This window comes from Macadamia integrifolia, unplaced genomic scaffold (assembly GCF_013358625.1).
Source record: "Macadamia integrifolia cultivar HAES 741 unplaced genomic scaffold, SCU_Mint_v3 scaffold263, whole genome shotgun sequence".
Lineage (NCBI taxonomy): Eukaryota > Viridiplantae > Streptophyta > Magnoliopsida > Proteales > Proteaceae > Macadamia > Macadamia integrifolia.
Genome location: NW_024868844.1, coordinates 212,945 through 229,929, shown reverse-complemented (window position 1 = coordinate 229,929; position 16,985 = coordinate 212,945). Strand labels below are relative to the sequence as shown.

The window sequence follows — 16,985 nt, the reverse complement described above, 5'->3', positions numbered from 1 at the left end:
TGCTATTGATAACTTCCTTCCAAGCTTTTCGAAAAGGAAAAATGAGAAATATAACTCAAACATAAAACAATTAAACAAGACTCCAATTAGTTTATAAAGGGAAGAGATGGAGATGGGTCGAACTATTCAAGATGGATCAGATTTTCCATCAACCGCGGTGAAGAGAGAATCTCTTAATCCATATATTCTAAGTAGTTAGAACTTCAAAAATATATCAAGAGCATTTCCGACTTTATATAATAAAAGGCAGAGGGAATAATGACTCTCTAATGGGTAGATTCTTTTCACCTACGATGAAGAAAAGTTTAGGATTATATATTGAATAGGGGAAGATATGTGGGGACAGAGGGGGTCATATCAAGACGGTGTTTTCCTTCACCACTCGATGAAGGTATATTTTACCCAAATAAAATTATGATACATTTACCTCTATCTGCATGTACCAGAACACCCAATGTCATGGGATCCATAAGTCTATTGCAGTAAGGAGGTCTATTATCTTCCACCAATGACTGGAGAGGAACTACTAGGGAACATCTCAAGATTCTAACCTCATAAATCTCAATGGTTTACTTCTTCCCTTCCCATCTTCTTCTTCTTCTTTTTTACGACAAGAAGGGAGTTGGGTGCCAACAACTGTAGAGCATAGTTGGTTTGGAACTGCTTGTTGAAGCAAGCTTCTGTCTAGCATGTCTTGGGTTAAGAAGAAGAAGAAGAAGGAGGAGGAGGGAGTTGGGCAGGGCTAGACCTCCACGACCCAAATGTGTTTTGGATCACTCATGAGCAGACCTAACCCTAAGCCAATATTTGCTTTCAATTCCACTGGTTTATTAATAGTCATGCTAGCCTGGAGACTTCAGCAAATATAGAGTAGATACATTCTAGTAACCGGGATCGATCAAGGCCAATATCAATCCCATCCGACCAATTCAGATTGATCCGATTCAATTCCTCAAACCATGCTTCTAAAAAGGCCAGTTTCTATGAAAAGAGATCTAGTTGAACTTTAGGGTTTTTCAAAACTAGGAGAAAAAACGTAATACCCGATCATGTGGTCACTACATCAACGCTTGCACCAGTGATAATGCGTGCACACATCCAACCAAAGGGACAAAGACATCTTTTCATGGTGTTTGAGCGTAGAAGTAGCAAGCAGGTTGTATTCTTTTCCCCCAAGAAACTAATATAACACATACTAATCAAGGACTAATTAATAGTGCACCAAATAGAAGAAGTGATACTTCATCTTTTACAATTGCACCATTATGGTCTAAGTATTCTATGGAAAAAATAATGGAGTCAAAGAACAGTACCTCTTAGTGTACCTTACGCCCATATATGAGGAAATGGAGTTGAAGCATAAGCATCTTTTCATAGCCAAAGTTCACTTCTCCACATGTGTGGGTGTAGGATACACTAATACTAGTGTTTTTTTTCTCTGAAAAGAAATTTCTGTGAGTTTCTTAGATAATGTGGTTAAATGTGATTCACCCAAAAACATGTCAGATATATTGAAATAGGGCTCGAAAAAAAAGGTACAATTCACAATTCCTATACATCATTAATGAGCCTTGTTGGATTATGTCGTGTGTCATTTACTCAGGAAAAAAAAGAAGAAAAAAGATATGGCATGTATCCCAATCTTCACTCCATATTGTCCCAAAAATCAATACATGGTTATTTGGTAAATCATATTCGAAAAACTCTCAAGAGTTTTTTGATGACTCTATAGAACCTGAGTTTTAGGCCATGATGACCGTAGGATCCAGACCCGCTCCAATCCCTTCAGCCTTTACAGTGTGCATCCGACAAATTGTGGCGGGGGGGGGGGGACTTGCATGCATCCCAAGGCCCTCCCAGCCATTAGATTCACATTGAAGGACTGGAGGATTGGAGAGGATCCGGAAGCATGACCATATGGCATCAGGGCCACTCGAGCGGGGAGAGGGGGTGAGGACGTAGGATCTCCAACCCTAGGGTCACACGGTGAATCTTACCATGCGATGAGGGAAACTTCTTCCAACTTTATATGGGAAAAAGGTTTCATATATTTTCTTAACAAAAAAAAGAAAAAAGTTTCCCATGAAGTCATACTATGTTCCTTACACATAGAGGTTGAGCTTTAGCTCATTCCCAGCCTCTTAAGCAGTTGAGCCCGTAGCATAAGTCGAGGGATGGTCGATTGTTTGACCCTTCTAACCCCCATCTTTTTGAAAATAGTAGTAGCTTGTGCATTGTAGATTATAATAAATGTTTCCTAGTGGACCCCCTTGCTGGCCCCTAATTGATCTCTTGTCTAGTCCCTTAGTGGGTCTCTCGTGGCCTTTGTACTTTCACACCAAAAAAAAAAAAAAAAATCACATTGGCAATTATTTATTTTCTTTCTTACTTTAACCATGTGGATCCTTAGGAATGAGATCATTTATCACACTATTATTGGTGTTCTGTGTAATTTCTTCCCACACTGATGTCATGGGGAATCCCTTTCCCCATTTTAGAATATTTTCCTCTTTTTCACGGGGTCTCATTTATTTTTTAATTCGTTGATCATGAAAGGACCTTTATTTAAATTAGATAAAAGACATTAAACAAAGCATATATCAAGACAGTCTAGACAAACCCATTCTATAGAGTAGAATTTTATCAATCCTTTTCTTTTATTGGCAAATAAAGGGCACCTTTGTCATCATAAACTTCATTAAACTCCTGATTTAAGCTTCCTTTTAATAAGTATCCTGTTAAAAAAAAAGAAGAAGAAGAAGAGAGAGCATCATATGACCAAGAGAACATAGTGTTAAGAAAAAAAATTAATGCATAAATATGTATCTGTTCAAAAAGAAAAAAGAGGATTGCAATCAATGTCAAATCGAAGGTGCTTTTTATTTGGAGGGAGGGGAGAAATGAAGGCTGGATTTGATCCCAAGACTTTAGGTCAATGTTTTAAAAAATTGGGATTGTTTTACCTATTATTCATTTTAGTTGCTATAAGCTATAACAATTTTTCCAATATGTATATATCTTTGTAGTTTTTCCTTATATAGGATTATAATTGTTAGAGCAATACGAGTTGAATACCCAATTTGAAGTTTATTGTATTTGAATATTTAAAATGGTCGCACTCGTATAAGGGTGTAAATTGGCTCGGTTCTGGTTATTTGGTTCGGTTCCAAATGATGATTAGATGGGTCAAAACCAAATAGAGAACCGACTCGATTCTGTATTTAGATACTCAAGCCGATTCAATTTGGCTTGGATTGGTTTTGGTTCCAATTTGGTTTTGATATGTAGTTTTACTTTGGTTTTGTACCTCGATTTTAATTCGATTATAAAAACGGTTTCATTTTTGCACCATGACTATGATGGATCAAAGGCCAGAATGGGCTCAAGTTATGTGCCTTATGGCCATTGCTAACTCTAAAATGGTCTTAGCATGTAAATATATGATGATAAATTGCAAAAAACATTTACTATCTAAAAAATCTCATTTAATGATTCTACAGTTTTTTTTTTTTTAAAGATCAATTTGGTTCGGTTTCGGTTCGAAGCGACGGTTCTTACACCCTAAACGAAAAGCGAGTCGAACTAATGTCCATACTCACATACTCAAGTTGAATTTAAACCGAATCAATTCGGTTTGGTTAATTTGGCTCGACTTCGGATTTGGTATTCAGTTTCAGTTTGAAATTGACACCCTTACACAATGACACTCATATAGCCTTAATACATGGTGAATGTAAGATGGATGCCCTTGGGTGACGAATCAGGGCACTAAGGTTTTGGGGGTGGGATGGTCATGTTGCCTACCTCTATATCTAGACACAACCCCTATGTTCTCAAATATAATCATTTTTCCCTAAAATTTAATTTACATGCATGAGATGAATTCAGTGATACTCTCTTTTTCTTTCTTTTTTTTTTCGTTTGGAATCTACATGAGATATTCTGATCTCACATACAATGCACCGTTGCACTTGAATCAGTCCACCCATAAGCATATAACTCATTTTTTATTCACCAATTTCAGCCCTAGAAAGAAGATTGAGAACTCCGCAAAGAAGTTGGTATTCATTCTCAAAAAAAGAGAAGCATTAACGAAGCTAATATCTATTTTTTTGTAAGATTCACCAACAGTTGACAAGCCTGGATTCCCAAGAGAACAACTATCAACGTTAAGTTTATGGATTCTAATTTGATGTTGAGATACCAAGCTGTCTGGGGAAAGCATGATCATCTGTCAAAGAAATCTTGCACGCCATTAAAGAGGAAGCTTTTCTAAAGTCATTTAAAATTAGTTTCCTAAATTACATGCATATTCGATCTCCCTTTACCCTTAATCCGATAAGAAGTTTTTTTCTTGGCAAATGTGAAGGGAGATGATGATGAAACCTCTAACCAATTAAGCCTCAATGGAACACTAGCTGCGTTTTGATTCCAACAAACATTTCAGGAATTAAGGATTTGTTTGGCCATGGAACCTTGAATAGGTCCAAAAAAAAGACCGAATTTTTAAGAGAAAATATAATTCATAAAAATATGATCGAAGTCCTCACTCTCTTTGGCACAAATATTTCACTTTGAGACAATTGGAATTGCCCAAACAAATGAAATCCAAGGCATCTTTGGAGCATGAGACAGATTTCTTCCTCTGATTTAACCAAAAAGATGCAAGACTGAAACGAGGTCCAAATTCTTTTAGGTATAAAAATAGAAAACCCTTGCATTGAAGTAGAGAAGGAGCCAATATCTAAATAAGAAGCTACAACAATGGATTCTTCACCAATCCACTGGTCCTAAAAATTTGTAAAGATTTCATCTCTTAGCCCTCATTTGAAGACACAAAATTCTAGAATTTTTTAATATCAGACCAGACAGAGCCACTTTAGGATTTCCATCCTTGTTTAAATACTTAGTTCTCATGAACACACCAAGGGGAGAGTTATCAAGTTTAATCAACCAACATGATTTACACAAAAGAGCCTTATTCACATCTCTAAACCTCTGAGTATCCAACCCCCCTCATCAATAGGTTTGCAAAGGGACTTTCAGTTTATAGTTACACCTAGGGTGTAAATTTGGTCCTGTTAGCATGAACTCGTCTTGTCTTGACTTGAGTTTGAATAGAGCCTGGGCTAAGATTTTCTGACCCTGAGTTAGGGTTGGGCCAGACTAGGGTTGAGGTTTTAGGTTGAACCCAGCACATGCCAGCTCGACCTTGATTTTATTTAAAGTTTATATTACAAATTTGATTTATATAATGATCAATTGGCCATTATGAATACAATATATAACATTTTTTCTTTTGTAGAAATATGAGTATATAACCTCACTTTATCAATTCATGCTTTTTATGAAAACCATAGGCTCTCTCGATCACCCCCTCAAATCTACCCCCCATGATCTGGTAACCCATCACTCGTGGTTGCTGTCTCCCTTGAAGAGTGAAACCCTTAGCTCTCTCATTGGGCCTCACGATTTTATCTCGAAAACCTAGAATCTCACCCCTAAAATCTATAGGGTAGATCAACTTCTCCCAGTGGTGTTCCAATCTTATCCAAGACAAATCCTCATGTGGTTGTCTTCTTCCCTACGGGAGCTATAGTCATTCCTTAGAACCCTAAGACTATCTTGCTTTTTGCCATGCTACCTTAATTTTGAGGGCTATGATTGGTCTTAAGTGGATTCCTAGATTAGACGGCTAAATTTCATCTAAGGGTTATACAATTAAGACCTAGGTCAATTAGTCAGCAAAAAATCAAGGTCAATTAGGACTAACTCAACCCAATCCAACCAAATCCAATCAGGATTAATCTGACCAAATTAGATTGGGATAAGCCTGGCAGGGTTGGCCTGGGCTAAGATATCTCAAACTGACCTCAGAGTTAGATTGGGTTTGGTCAGAATGTCCTTATGCATGAAAAATGCAGAGCATATAAATCATGGAAAATATGAAACAATGTCTAAAACTCACCAAAATCCGTAGGTTGATGCATGAAACCCAAATGAATCTATTGGAAAATAAATAATAACTAAAACTACATGATGAGATGCATAGCAACACAAAACTCTAATTCTAGAATATTGAAGACTTACTACATGTCATGCATGAAAACCTAATCTAACAATGAAAAAAATTATGAAAAAAATATGAAAAAAATATGAAAAATACCTAGATTAATTAGGAGGAAGACCTTAAAAAAATCAGACATATATTCTATAGTGGTAATGAAAATAAAATCAAACATGTGTGATTTTTGTAGCCCAATTACAGACAACAGCCTCACTTTTACATGTCAAGGGCATATTAATCATTACATTGTAGACTCACATAGGGGCCAAGTACATACACACAAATGAGTCAACAGGGCCCAAGGCCACACTTCTTGGAAAACAAAGAAATTGATGCAAACCAAGCACCAATGCACTTGAGAGGATTTGAACTACCAGGCCAATACCAAGTGTACTAATATTTTCTGGAATGTAAGAGAACAAAGAGGAGGTTGATACCTTTGATATGAAACCTATTTTGGGTTCAGGGGATGCCTTGAACTCAAACAACGAATTCTCAAACTAGCACTATGAGAAGGGAAGTAGTTTAGTGTTGGTAAGGTCTTCACCCATCTTGCTTCTCAACTCCTTCTATTTATAGTAGGTTAATGCTTAGCCCTATGATTTTCTTAGATTGGGGGTTATTCAGTGGTTTAGATTAGTCCATCCTTAAGGTTGGAAACTCCCCACCAGAAGGTGGAGATTACATATCAAGAGGAATTTCTTGGGCAACAAAGAATGCGGGGGATCTTGGATGCACTAAAAGGGGTTTGGAGGCACCCACAAGGCTTTCTTACGGCTTGGCCAGGGTCATAGGCGACTCCTATAGACTCCTTTGGAGGCTCCTCAAAGGATTGCCCAAGGGGGGGAGGTGGGAGTTGCCCAAGGGCTTCCACAAAGGAATGGTTTAAGTGTCTAGCCACCATGGTTTGAGCTTGGATTAGCCATTTCCCAAAGAACCCTAGAAATGTTAAAAAAAAAATTATGACTTTTAATTGTAAGTTGAAATTTTATAAATCCAATGTTGTTGAAAAGATTTTTCCGAGTACCCAATGGAACAAGAATCAAGCTCTAGATTGACCAAAAATATTTTTAAAAGATGCTTTTAATTTGGGAGTTGTGGCCTCTAAAAAATGATTCACTTAAAATAATCGGTAAATACATTATTTTCATTTTTCTTTTTTTAGCATTGGATTTTTAACACTCCTCATTGTAAAGTCTAAGTCCATTCCAAAGTCATTTAGCCAATCAAACAATACTAGAGGCAATTTGTTCATTTCAGGACAATTTTCCGAAATCGCTTTAGGGGAGGGGTTCTAATTTTTTTAAGCTCAAGATCAAAAGTGTTATTCACTTAAAATTATACTGTATACATCATTCCAAAAGCAAAATATCATTATTGTTTCGCGTATTCCCATGGTGAAAAAAAAAACCTAGTAAAAAACCCTAGATTTTAGTGAAATGAATTAGGTTTTTTTCTTTTTTAGCTTCCCGCCATTGTGCAGCGCTGTGCTTGGATTTTTCTTCTGTCTCTATGCCCGTTTTCTTTCTGCCTTTTGTGCATGATCTTTTTTTCCGCCTCTGTGTGTGGTTCTCCTCCCTCTCCATGCTATGCCAATCAGTGCCCTTCCATATTGATTTGGGTTGCATAACAAATCTTTAAATTTGTTCTCTGTGTCCTCCTCCACCACCGTCGTGTTCAAATCTGCAATGGCGAGGGTGATAGCATCGAAGACGACGACCTACTAATACTCATTTTTTTGCAGCCGACTCACCCTCTGGCACCCTCCCCTCCCCTCTGCAATGCCATAGAATCGTTGGATACCCATGCAGGAGATTTGTTGGATATAGCAACCACGAAGGAGGTTCGCATAGGTAAAGCTGGGCAGCCTTCCCTTCTCAGCCGTCCTGGTTTAGCTTCTCTGTGGATCTGTCATTTCCCCCCTCTGCCGCAGGCCCAACCCAAAGCGCCCTTCCTGCGACCACCCCCTCTGCTTAGAGTTGAACTGAACTACAAACCAGATCTGTGGCTCTCCGACAAGTTGTTCCGCCGATTCTCCAAGGTTATTCTTGTTGTTTGCCTCCAACAAGAGCCCAATGCTAGAGTGGCCGGCATGGTTAATGGCTTGGTCTTTGAGTTTATGCTCACCAGGATACTCTCTGGTTTTGGTCATAGTCGAAGCACGAAGGAGGTGATGCCTGTTGAGTTTGATAAGTGGACCATTGGCGTGTACGATCTTCCCTTCGACATGGTGCCATTCCTAACTGTCTTAGGGTCAAAAGATGGCCGACAACTGTGTCTTCCCTATACCGCTCGTGCCTTTCCGTTGATGACATACAACTTGGTGTGGTGTCGACTTTGGAGCTGATGGTTTTCTTCTTATCATCATCGTCAGAGTTATTGTGAAACTTGGCAAATGGGGGCCAACCATGATGTTGACCACCATAGTTGGAAAGTATAGGGCTTTGCCTGGTTTTGCTGGAAATGCTTCATCCCTCATTGTTAGTTGGTCATTCATTGGGTCGCATGCATATTGTGACACTCCTTGTCTGGCATGCATTCCGCCACATGCATATTGTGATACTCGGTGTCTGGCATGTGCCGCTCTTAAGCCCATTACGACTCTACCTCTCTCTATCATAATAGAGAAATTTGCACTTGTTAATGAAAGTTGTGTTTACAATTGTATGTCTAGGGAAGTTATTGGTTTCGCCCGTCCCCTATTTTCAAAGGTCCCGTTAATGACATGTACAACGGGTTTGCCATATTCCACTCCTTGGTTTCTTGTTCTATGCATAAAAACTTTGTGTAACTCATGTCTTCTATCCGAATGAATTGACGATTAACCAAAAAAAAAAAGTTGTTCTCTAAGTCAATTAATTGTTTCATAAGCTACAATAATTCAGCTGGGGGGGGGGGGGAGGTGTTGTTTGTAAAGGTACTGCGGAGGCAAATTTTGAAGAAAGGAAGTCCCAAATTTGCTAATAACAGATAATAACAACAGTAATGTACTTTATTTCTAATTTCTGATTTCTTTGAGTTAGCTTTAAAAGTTAAAAAACCCCCCGTGAAATTGGACGAGACGCGTCTTTGTTTTTCTTTCTTGTAAGAGAGGTCTGAGTCTGACTCCTCCTCTCGACTCTCGTTCTCACTTTGCTTTGTTTTCTCGGAAATTTGTGCTTAAATGGCGAACAGCAATCTACCTCGAAGGATTATCAAGGCATGTTTCGATCCTTTACTCTTGATCCCTCTTTTAATTTCTCTGATCGCATTCCCAGTCTTGCCGTTTGATCGATTCTAGAAATTTTCATGAAAGAATACGGATTTCAGGATTTTTTTTTCTTCTTAATTGATGATTTTCTTCGACGACTTTCTGTTACGTTGTTTTTCTTCGATTGAGTTTTCGGATTTTAGGGTTTGTGATTCTGCTTTGATCGTTTGAGCACTTTGTTATGTGATTGAATAGGAAACGCAGCGGCTTCTCAGCGAACCAGGTGTGTCTCTTTCACTTCCGCTCTCTCTCCCCATCCTCCTTTCGGCCATCGTTTCTCATAGCTATCCTGCAGATTTCTAGTTGGAATAGTTTATTTGTGCTTCATTTTTCTTACAATCTGAAATTTTGTGATAAGTTGACGGACTTGATGCTGTTTTCTGTGTATTATTCGGGTTGATTATGCCTCCATTTGAATCTTTTGGTTTGGATTTGTTAGCTTTTCATTCCATTCTTTCTCAGGTAGTAATTTTGTATACATATGGATATTATAATATCGTTTTGATAGACTGAGTAAATTGTGAATTTTGGTAAAATTCAATCCAATTAAGTTTTCTTTTGATCTGTTGGAACAGCCCCAGGAATCAGTGCATCTCCGTCGGAAGATAATATGCGGTATTTCAATGTTATGATTCTTGGCCCTACACAGTCTCCTTATGAAGGTAACCATAGGGAAATGATCTTTTTAGATTGATTGCATTTATGAAGATATATAACACAGTGAAAACAATTTTCAGTTATGCTTTCCCTGTCATATGCCATTAAGTTGCTCAATTTGCATTTGCTGTGTCTTTGAAATTGAACTTCCGATTGTTTTGAACTAGAGGGCGTTAAATCTCTACAGTCAATTTCTAATGCAGCAGATAGTTTCCCTTGGAAAACTATGTATGTTGACTATTGCATGCTAGTGAAAAGGTTTGTTATAAATCATCTGAAAACTTCTCTTATGTGATTATGATTCTTCTGTGCACACTGATTTGGACGCTAAATGTAGCCGATGTTCTTGAGGAATTTGGGTAGTGGAATCTCAAGGAATTTGGTTAGTTGTTTGCGTAAAATAAAAGAGAATATGCATAAGAGTGGGGAAAGAATAGGTGAAAACATTGAAAGACCTTGAAAATTGTGCTTGAAATGTGGTATTTGGTTCTCTAATTAGAGAAGGTAGATACTTTGATCATTTGAGTTCTGTTGTTAACAAAGTTATTGTAGAGAGGAAAGGAGCGTAGCCCTCGAAGTACAGTTTTTTATCGGTACCTACTCTATCCGATGCTATGAGTGATGTAGATCACAGGTTCCAGCACAGGTGTAGCTGTTTGAACAAGGCCCAAAAACCAGTCCAGAATCACTGTGGGAGACAGCCTGGTGTAATCTGGCCTGGTTCTTGGTTGGTTCAATGGAGCACATTCCAGGGGTCCGTTTATGGAGCATATGATGAGAAATAATTTCTAGCTTTGGATAGGTTATCGGCCAGTAGTTTAATAAAGATATTTCCCAGATTTCATTGCTGGTTAAGGACGAGATAATGTCCGGATTGTGTAGGCCCCATGGCCAGCTGGTGGAGATTAAGTTGAATATCAATTGGCCATGCATGGAGGAGGATTTGACAGCTTTATTAGTCCTAGATTTTAGGAATTTCTTATATGTTGCATGGGGGGGTTATTAGCTAAGGGATCAGTTTCCAATTTTAATTAGATTTGCTTTATGTAAGCAGTAGTTTTTAATTTTAGGGCTCTTTAGTTTGTTAGTTAATTAGATTGGGATGAGATTGAGTTCCTAATTAGTTTCTAAATACGACAAAGGGACTTTCTTTCCACGCAAGAAAGAAGCCCAATTGATGTAATCAATTACTAGAAATAAAGAAAACCTGCTGGATTTCAGCGGCCATCGATTTAGAACAAAGAAAAAAAAGAATTCTCGTTTTGAATCCATGAATGTTGTGAGATGCAGTTGAGGTGAAGGCCTTTTAATGTAAGGATATTGAGAGATCAATAATCCCAAATGATGTTCCCCAAAGCTCCAATTAAACCAAGCACAATAGTACGAAAATCTGAAAACCAGATTTGGAACCAAATCCCAAATTAGGGCAGATTTAGGGCAGCCTGCAGTTTGAGATTGCGGGCCTCAGAATGGGGCTAAACTTGGGTCGAGTGTAGGGGCTGGATTGCTGATCAAACACCCAAAAGATCTTGGAAAACTGATGGCTGGTTAGGGATATTTGTACACCTTCCTGATTTGAGACCTTTAAATTAGGAAACTTGAGGCAGAACCTATAGAGGATGATCCAGCCTTCAAATGGGGCTCTAATGCTGGTCAAGTCTCTCTCCTAGGGTGACCAACAAACCCCAAAAGGGCTTGTTGATCAGGCTTCAGACTTCGGAGATATTGCCACTCGATTAGACTTCAAAACCCTAGCTTCTTGTTGCTGAAATCGATTCTGTCTTGGACTGTCCTTTAGTGTTTCTCCAATCAGACCTGGGTGCTGGTTTTCAAACAATGATTAGATTACTCTTAGGTCACTCTCTCACAAATCAGAATAAGAGAAAAGATAATGAAATTGGATAGATGTGGATGGGTTGGCTCTCTCAGCCTGGGCCTCTCACTCACAACTATCTCAATTGTTGAAGTTCTCTCTTAGAATTTGGAAGCATAAAGCTGCAAATATCATTCATAAACTTTTTGTCTCAAAGTTACAGCAATGCCTCTTTTATAAAGGTTTATGACTCCTACTTAAAATAAGAAACCTGCTTAACTTAGGACAACACATAATAGAAGTCATACTTAGCTTAGGACTTAAGCTACTGACTAATAAATGAATTTTTCCAAAAAAAACAACTTAAAATACTTTCCAAAAATAAACCTAAGACTCCAACATGGAGTAGGACTCAAATAAAGCAATAAAAACATACTAAAACTAGGAGAACTAATTAGTAGGCTGGTTTGATCAAACCAGATTAGACCAGATCTGGGATGCTGGGGGACTGGTTCGAACCTTGATCTGAACCTCTTCTTCCTTCTTCGATAGGTGATGTCAAACCTAGGATGATCTACATCACCTTTGAGTGTGTGAGATGCCTAGGGAAGAGTGAGAGACTCAACCCAAACTATTCTTTCTTCTATCTTTTTCAATTTTTCTATTTTATTCCAATCAATTTCGTGATTGAGATCTGCAACCCATAACCATTCAAGGGTGTAATTTTGAGGCTGAATCAATGATCAAATCATGACAAGAAGCTGTTGAGTTGTTGCTGCAATTACTAAATTAAATTCATGCACAATCAATACTGTCGTCTGCTGATTTGATTTTCTTGGAGGAGATTTCCGCAAATCCAACGGGATCCTTACTAAGGTTAGGTCATTAGTGAGTAGCCTTACATTATTTCGTATCAGAGCCATGGAAGATGGTAGACAGAATTGCTGGTTGCTGAATTCTACTTCCCATTGAAGTTTGATCATGCAAGTCTTATTAGACATCTCTACCAAACTCGTGGAAGAGTTTTTATTTTCAAAATGGGGAGAATTGATGTAGATCACAGGTTCCAGCACAGGTGTAGCCACAGGAACAAGGCCCAAAAACTAGTCCAGAATCGCTGTGGGATTTATCTGACAGCCTGGTCTGATGTGGCCTGGTTCTTGGTTGGTTCAATGGAGCACATTCCAAGGGGCCAGATCATGGTTTAAAAGACTTTCCATGCAAGAAAGAAGCCCAATTGATGTAATCAATTGTTATAAATAAAGAAAAGCTTCTGGATTTCAGCAGCCATCAATTGACGGGGGAAAAAAAGAGTTCTGGTTTTGAAATTATGAATGTTGTGAGATGCAGTTGAGGTGAGAGGGCCTTTGAGAGGGTGAGATTCCTAGGGAAAAGTGAGACACACAAACCAATCTATCCTTTCTTCTATCTTTTCTATTTTCTATTTTCTATTCTCTATTTTATTCCTATCAATTTTGTGACTGAGATCTGCTGCAATTCAGAACCATTCAAGGATGTAATTTTGAGGCTGAATGACCGAATGATGACAAGGTGCTTCTGAGTTTCTGCTTCAATTACTGATTTAAATTCCTGCACAACAGAACCAGCGATTTGATTTTCTTGGAGGGGATTTACACAAATCCTAAGGGGATCTTGACTGGGGTTCAGTCATTAGTGACTAGCATTACATTAATTTGGGAGGGGGGGGGGGGAGGGCAGGTGAGAACTGTGAGGCTTGAACCAAATACTCCTGGTAGGATGGGCTTTTATCGCATTCACACACTACCAAGTGTGCTAGGCAGTTGTTCTCAAAGAGTCAAAGTACTGTTGTGTTGTGATTGCATGGACTTTAGTGTGAACTGTGGCTATTAGTGCCTTATTATTCCATGGCCTCTTTGCAAGCATGTAAAATTATTTGATTAGTTTATTTATGAGTATCCACCTTACTTCTTTATGGTTCATACATGCATAAGGACAGTTGTTTCTGGTCTCCCCCCTTTTTTAAAATTTAGGAGGAGCTTAGCGCGATGAGAAACTTGGAAGGGTGAACTAAAAAAACCAATGGATTTTGGAAATTTAAGAGTTTTTTGTTACGTCACTAAAATGCAGTGTCGACATGTTTTGGTCATGTGTATCAAAGACCAATGATGACATCATTGAGGAGTGAGTTGGTACAAGTTGAAGTGTAAGTCGGCTTAGTCGCCTTAGTCAACTGACATGTTTTATGTTGCTACATGAGTTGTATTTTTCAGTAAGTCTAATTTGAGTCTTGGTCTTATCGTTCCATAGGGAAATACTTGTCCCTTCTCCGCGATTCTGGTTCCATGTCTAATGAGCTTAAGATCTCTAGCAATCTGATTTTTTTTTTTTTTTTTGGTGGGGGTGGTGGTACTATACCAAAATTCTGGCAGGACATCAGTATTTGATGGGATTTAACTGTTATGGTGTTCAATAAGACCCTAGTCTTTTTGGTAGGGATTCTAAGTATGACAGATTAATGATGTGCCATAACTATGTTAAGTTGATGCTGGTTTCCAGTTGCAGATTTTATGCCAGTCTGACACTTTCTTGGTGTTAAGTCTGTCTATGGTACTGCATAAATTTTGTGAATGGAATCTGATTTGATTTATATTCTTTCCATGATTTTTCTTGTTTTAACTGTTGATTTTTGTGGGAAGAACAGTTTCTATGACCTGAATTTAGTTTGAACTCTATATTGCAATCCCTTCTTTGTTTGAATTGAGTATTTGCACAAAGCCTTGTCTGGTCCAGTCTTCATTCATATTAAACCCAAGTTTCCATAACTTCAGCCCCCTTAAGCAGTCTTTGTTAAACTATAACTAGAACCCTTCAATCCCTTGCTTCTCTCTCTCTCTCTCTCTCTCCCTCTCACACACACACACACACACACACACACACACACACACACTGTGATGTTGCTGTAGCAGTTGCCTTGAAATCTGCTGGAGGGTTATGGCATTTTAATATTCAGCCTAGTTAGTTTGGGGAGTCTATATATGGATGGTTGGCAATTCAACCTGCACAATTTCATTAGGCTATTATTGATGTTTGTGTTATTGTTGAAACTTTCTGTAAAGAGATTTCATGGTCCAAGAAAGAGGCTTGCACTAATGAAATCGAGTTCATCTTTGGTTGCTTTCTGCAGTGTTAGTTACCTTCTCTTTTTCTTTTTGGGAATAGGCAAATACGCTGACTTCATTTTTTCGATTTGTTTAGGCACAGAGGGAAAAAACACTTTCAGAAGTGAAAAAAAGGGAAAAGAAAATGTGCAGTTGCAACAGTACATGCATATAGAATGTGCATTAGAACCCCCAAAAAACTGTACATTACTGGAAAGGAATAACTCATCTCTCATAGCAAGTCATTTAAGAAATGCATGTCCACTGGAAGCCCTTCAGAAATCCATGCATGTCTCAAAAGTATTGTGTAGCTTTAGCCTACCTAACAATGACTCTTCCTGTTATAAAAATCATATATGGTCAGTTTTGTGCATTATCTTCAAAGATAAGATTATTCATTTCCTTCCAAAATCGACTAGAGATGCCATAATTATTTCTATTGATCATTGTATGGAAAAGGTGCAGACTCACAGTTTCTGTATTTTCAGAGGTATATCTTTCTATGCAGTTTATATAAATAAAAAAAATAAAAAAATAATTGTTGCGGGTTTCATTCTTCCCATATGTGATTTGATTCCCCAAGAGAAGAGTCATCAATCCAACAAGAGTCATGCAATCACAAGCCCTGTCTAACATTAAAATCCCTATCTCTAGATTCTTGGCACATCTGCCCTTGCTTTGAGAAATCCTTTTGTTCCTATCCAAAAGTCAAGTTTTGATGGCATGTGGAGTCATTTCCCAGTCTCCACAGTCTTGAACAGTTGATGCAAACTAGATTGACATCAACAAGGTGAAGAGCATCAAAATGTCTTCTAGGAATACCTGATCTATCATGAATGAGTCAAGTTATATGGGGTTCTGAATTTGTAGCAGGCTAACAATCTCTACTTCCTGTCAACTTACGTAACATTTGTCCAATGCCAAAATTCTTTCTAGAGATGCTATCTAAGCAAAAAAATTCTGATCTATCATGAATGAGTCAAGTTACATGGGGTTCTGAATGTGTAGCATGCTAACAAACTCCACTTCCTGTCAACATACATAGCATTTGTCCAATACCAAAATTCTTACTAGAGATGCTATCTAAGCAAAAAATTTCTTGAAGTGGTGCCAGGGAATGACTTATTGAAGATATAAATCCTTGTTGATATTGATTGGGTAAGTGATTTCTAGCATGCAATTGGGGAGGTGAACCCTGTTTCAAGAAAAATAATTTGCAATCCTAGATGACCACCCAGTCTAGTGTTGCTGTCTGATGCATTAATTGTATACTTGTATTTGCTATCCTGAAGGGAGTTGCTGAGTTTGATTTGCATTGTGGGTCTCATATTCTGTAGAGATCTTGCTTTTCATCATTTCTTTTTGGGGCTGTTGGAGTTCCCTTGTATTCTTTTTCTTTTCCTCTACCATAACATTACATTTTCCATTCACTTACCCACCAACTTCTCTGCCTTAAAAAAATGTTTACTTGCATGAGTACCGACAGATTCTGTATTGTGGATTCCTTTCCGAGTTGGAAAGTGTTACTGGTCGGGTAATGCATTAACTGTAGTTTTTGTTTATAGTTATTACTTTTGCCCTCCCAATTTCTTCTTGACCTTTTTTTTTTGGTGAATCTTTTCCTCACTTTTACCCGTGTGTTGATGGAAACACTTCTTGCTTGGTGATCCTATCTAGGAGGAGTTTTCAAGTTGGAATTATTTTTGCCCGAAGAATATCCAATGGCTGCACCTAAGGTATGACATTTTTTAACTATATAATCTATCAACTGGCATCTGTTATCTGTTATATCAAATTCAGGTGTTAGGTCGTAGTAGTTGGTTCACAAGTGGTATTCCAAGAATATTCAGGGTAATTGATTTTAATGTAGTATGGACCATCTATTCATAAACATTGTGACCAAGTGGTCAAGGGTTCAAATCAGGAAACAGCCACTCCGCGAAGCAGGGTTAGGCTGTGTACATTATTTGACCCTCCCCTGACCCCGCCAAGGTAGGAGCCTCATGCACTACGTATGCCTTTTTTATGGACCATCTATTCATAAACATTGTTTGTCAC

The 16,985-nt window shown here is 38.2% G+C and overlaps 1 protein-coding gene across 1 annotated transcript in view; it reads left to right on the top strand.

The window, feature by feature from the left end:
* The first annotated feature begins 9,098 nt into the window (after nt 1-9,098).
* The window catches only part of LOC122066911 (ubiquitin-conjugating enzyme E2 36), a 9,354-nt gene continuing 1,467 nt past the window's right edge, over nt 9,099-16,985 (top strand). Inside the window, exons 1-4 of the mRNA XM_042630737.1 lie at nt 9,099-9,266; nt 9,513-9,540; nt 9,893-9,979; nt 16,605-16,663. Of these exons, the coding sequence (XP_042486671.1) occupies nt 9,231-9,266; nt 9,513-9,540; nt 9,893-9,979; nt 16,605-16,663 (210 nt within the window). The 5' untranslated portion in view covers nt 9,099-9,230. The remainder of the gene's footprint in view (nt 9,267-9,512; nt 9,541-9,892; nt 9,980-16,604; nt 16,664-16,985) is intronic.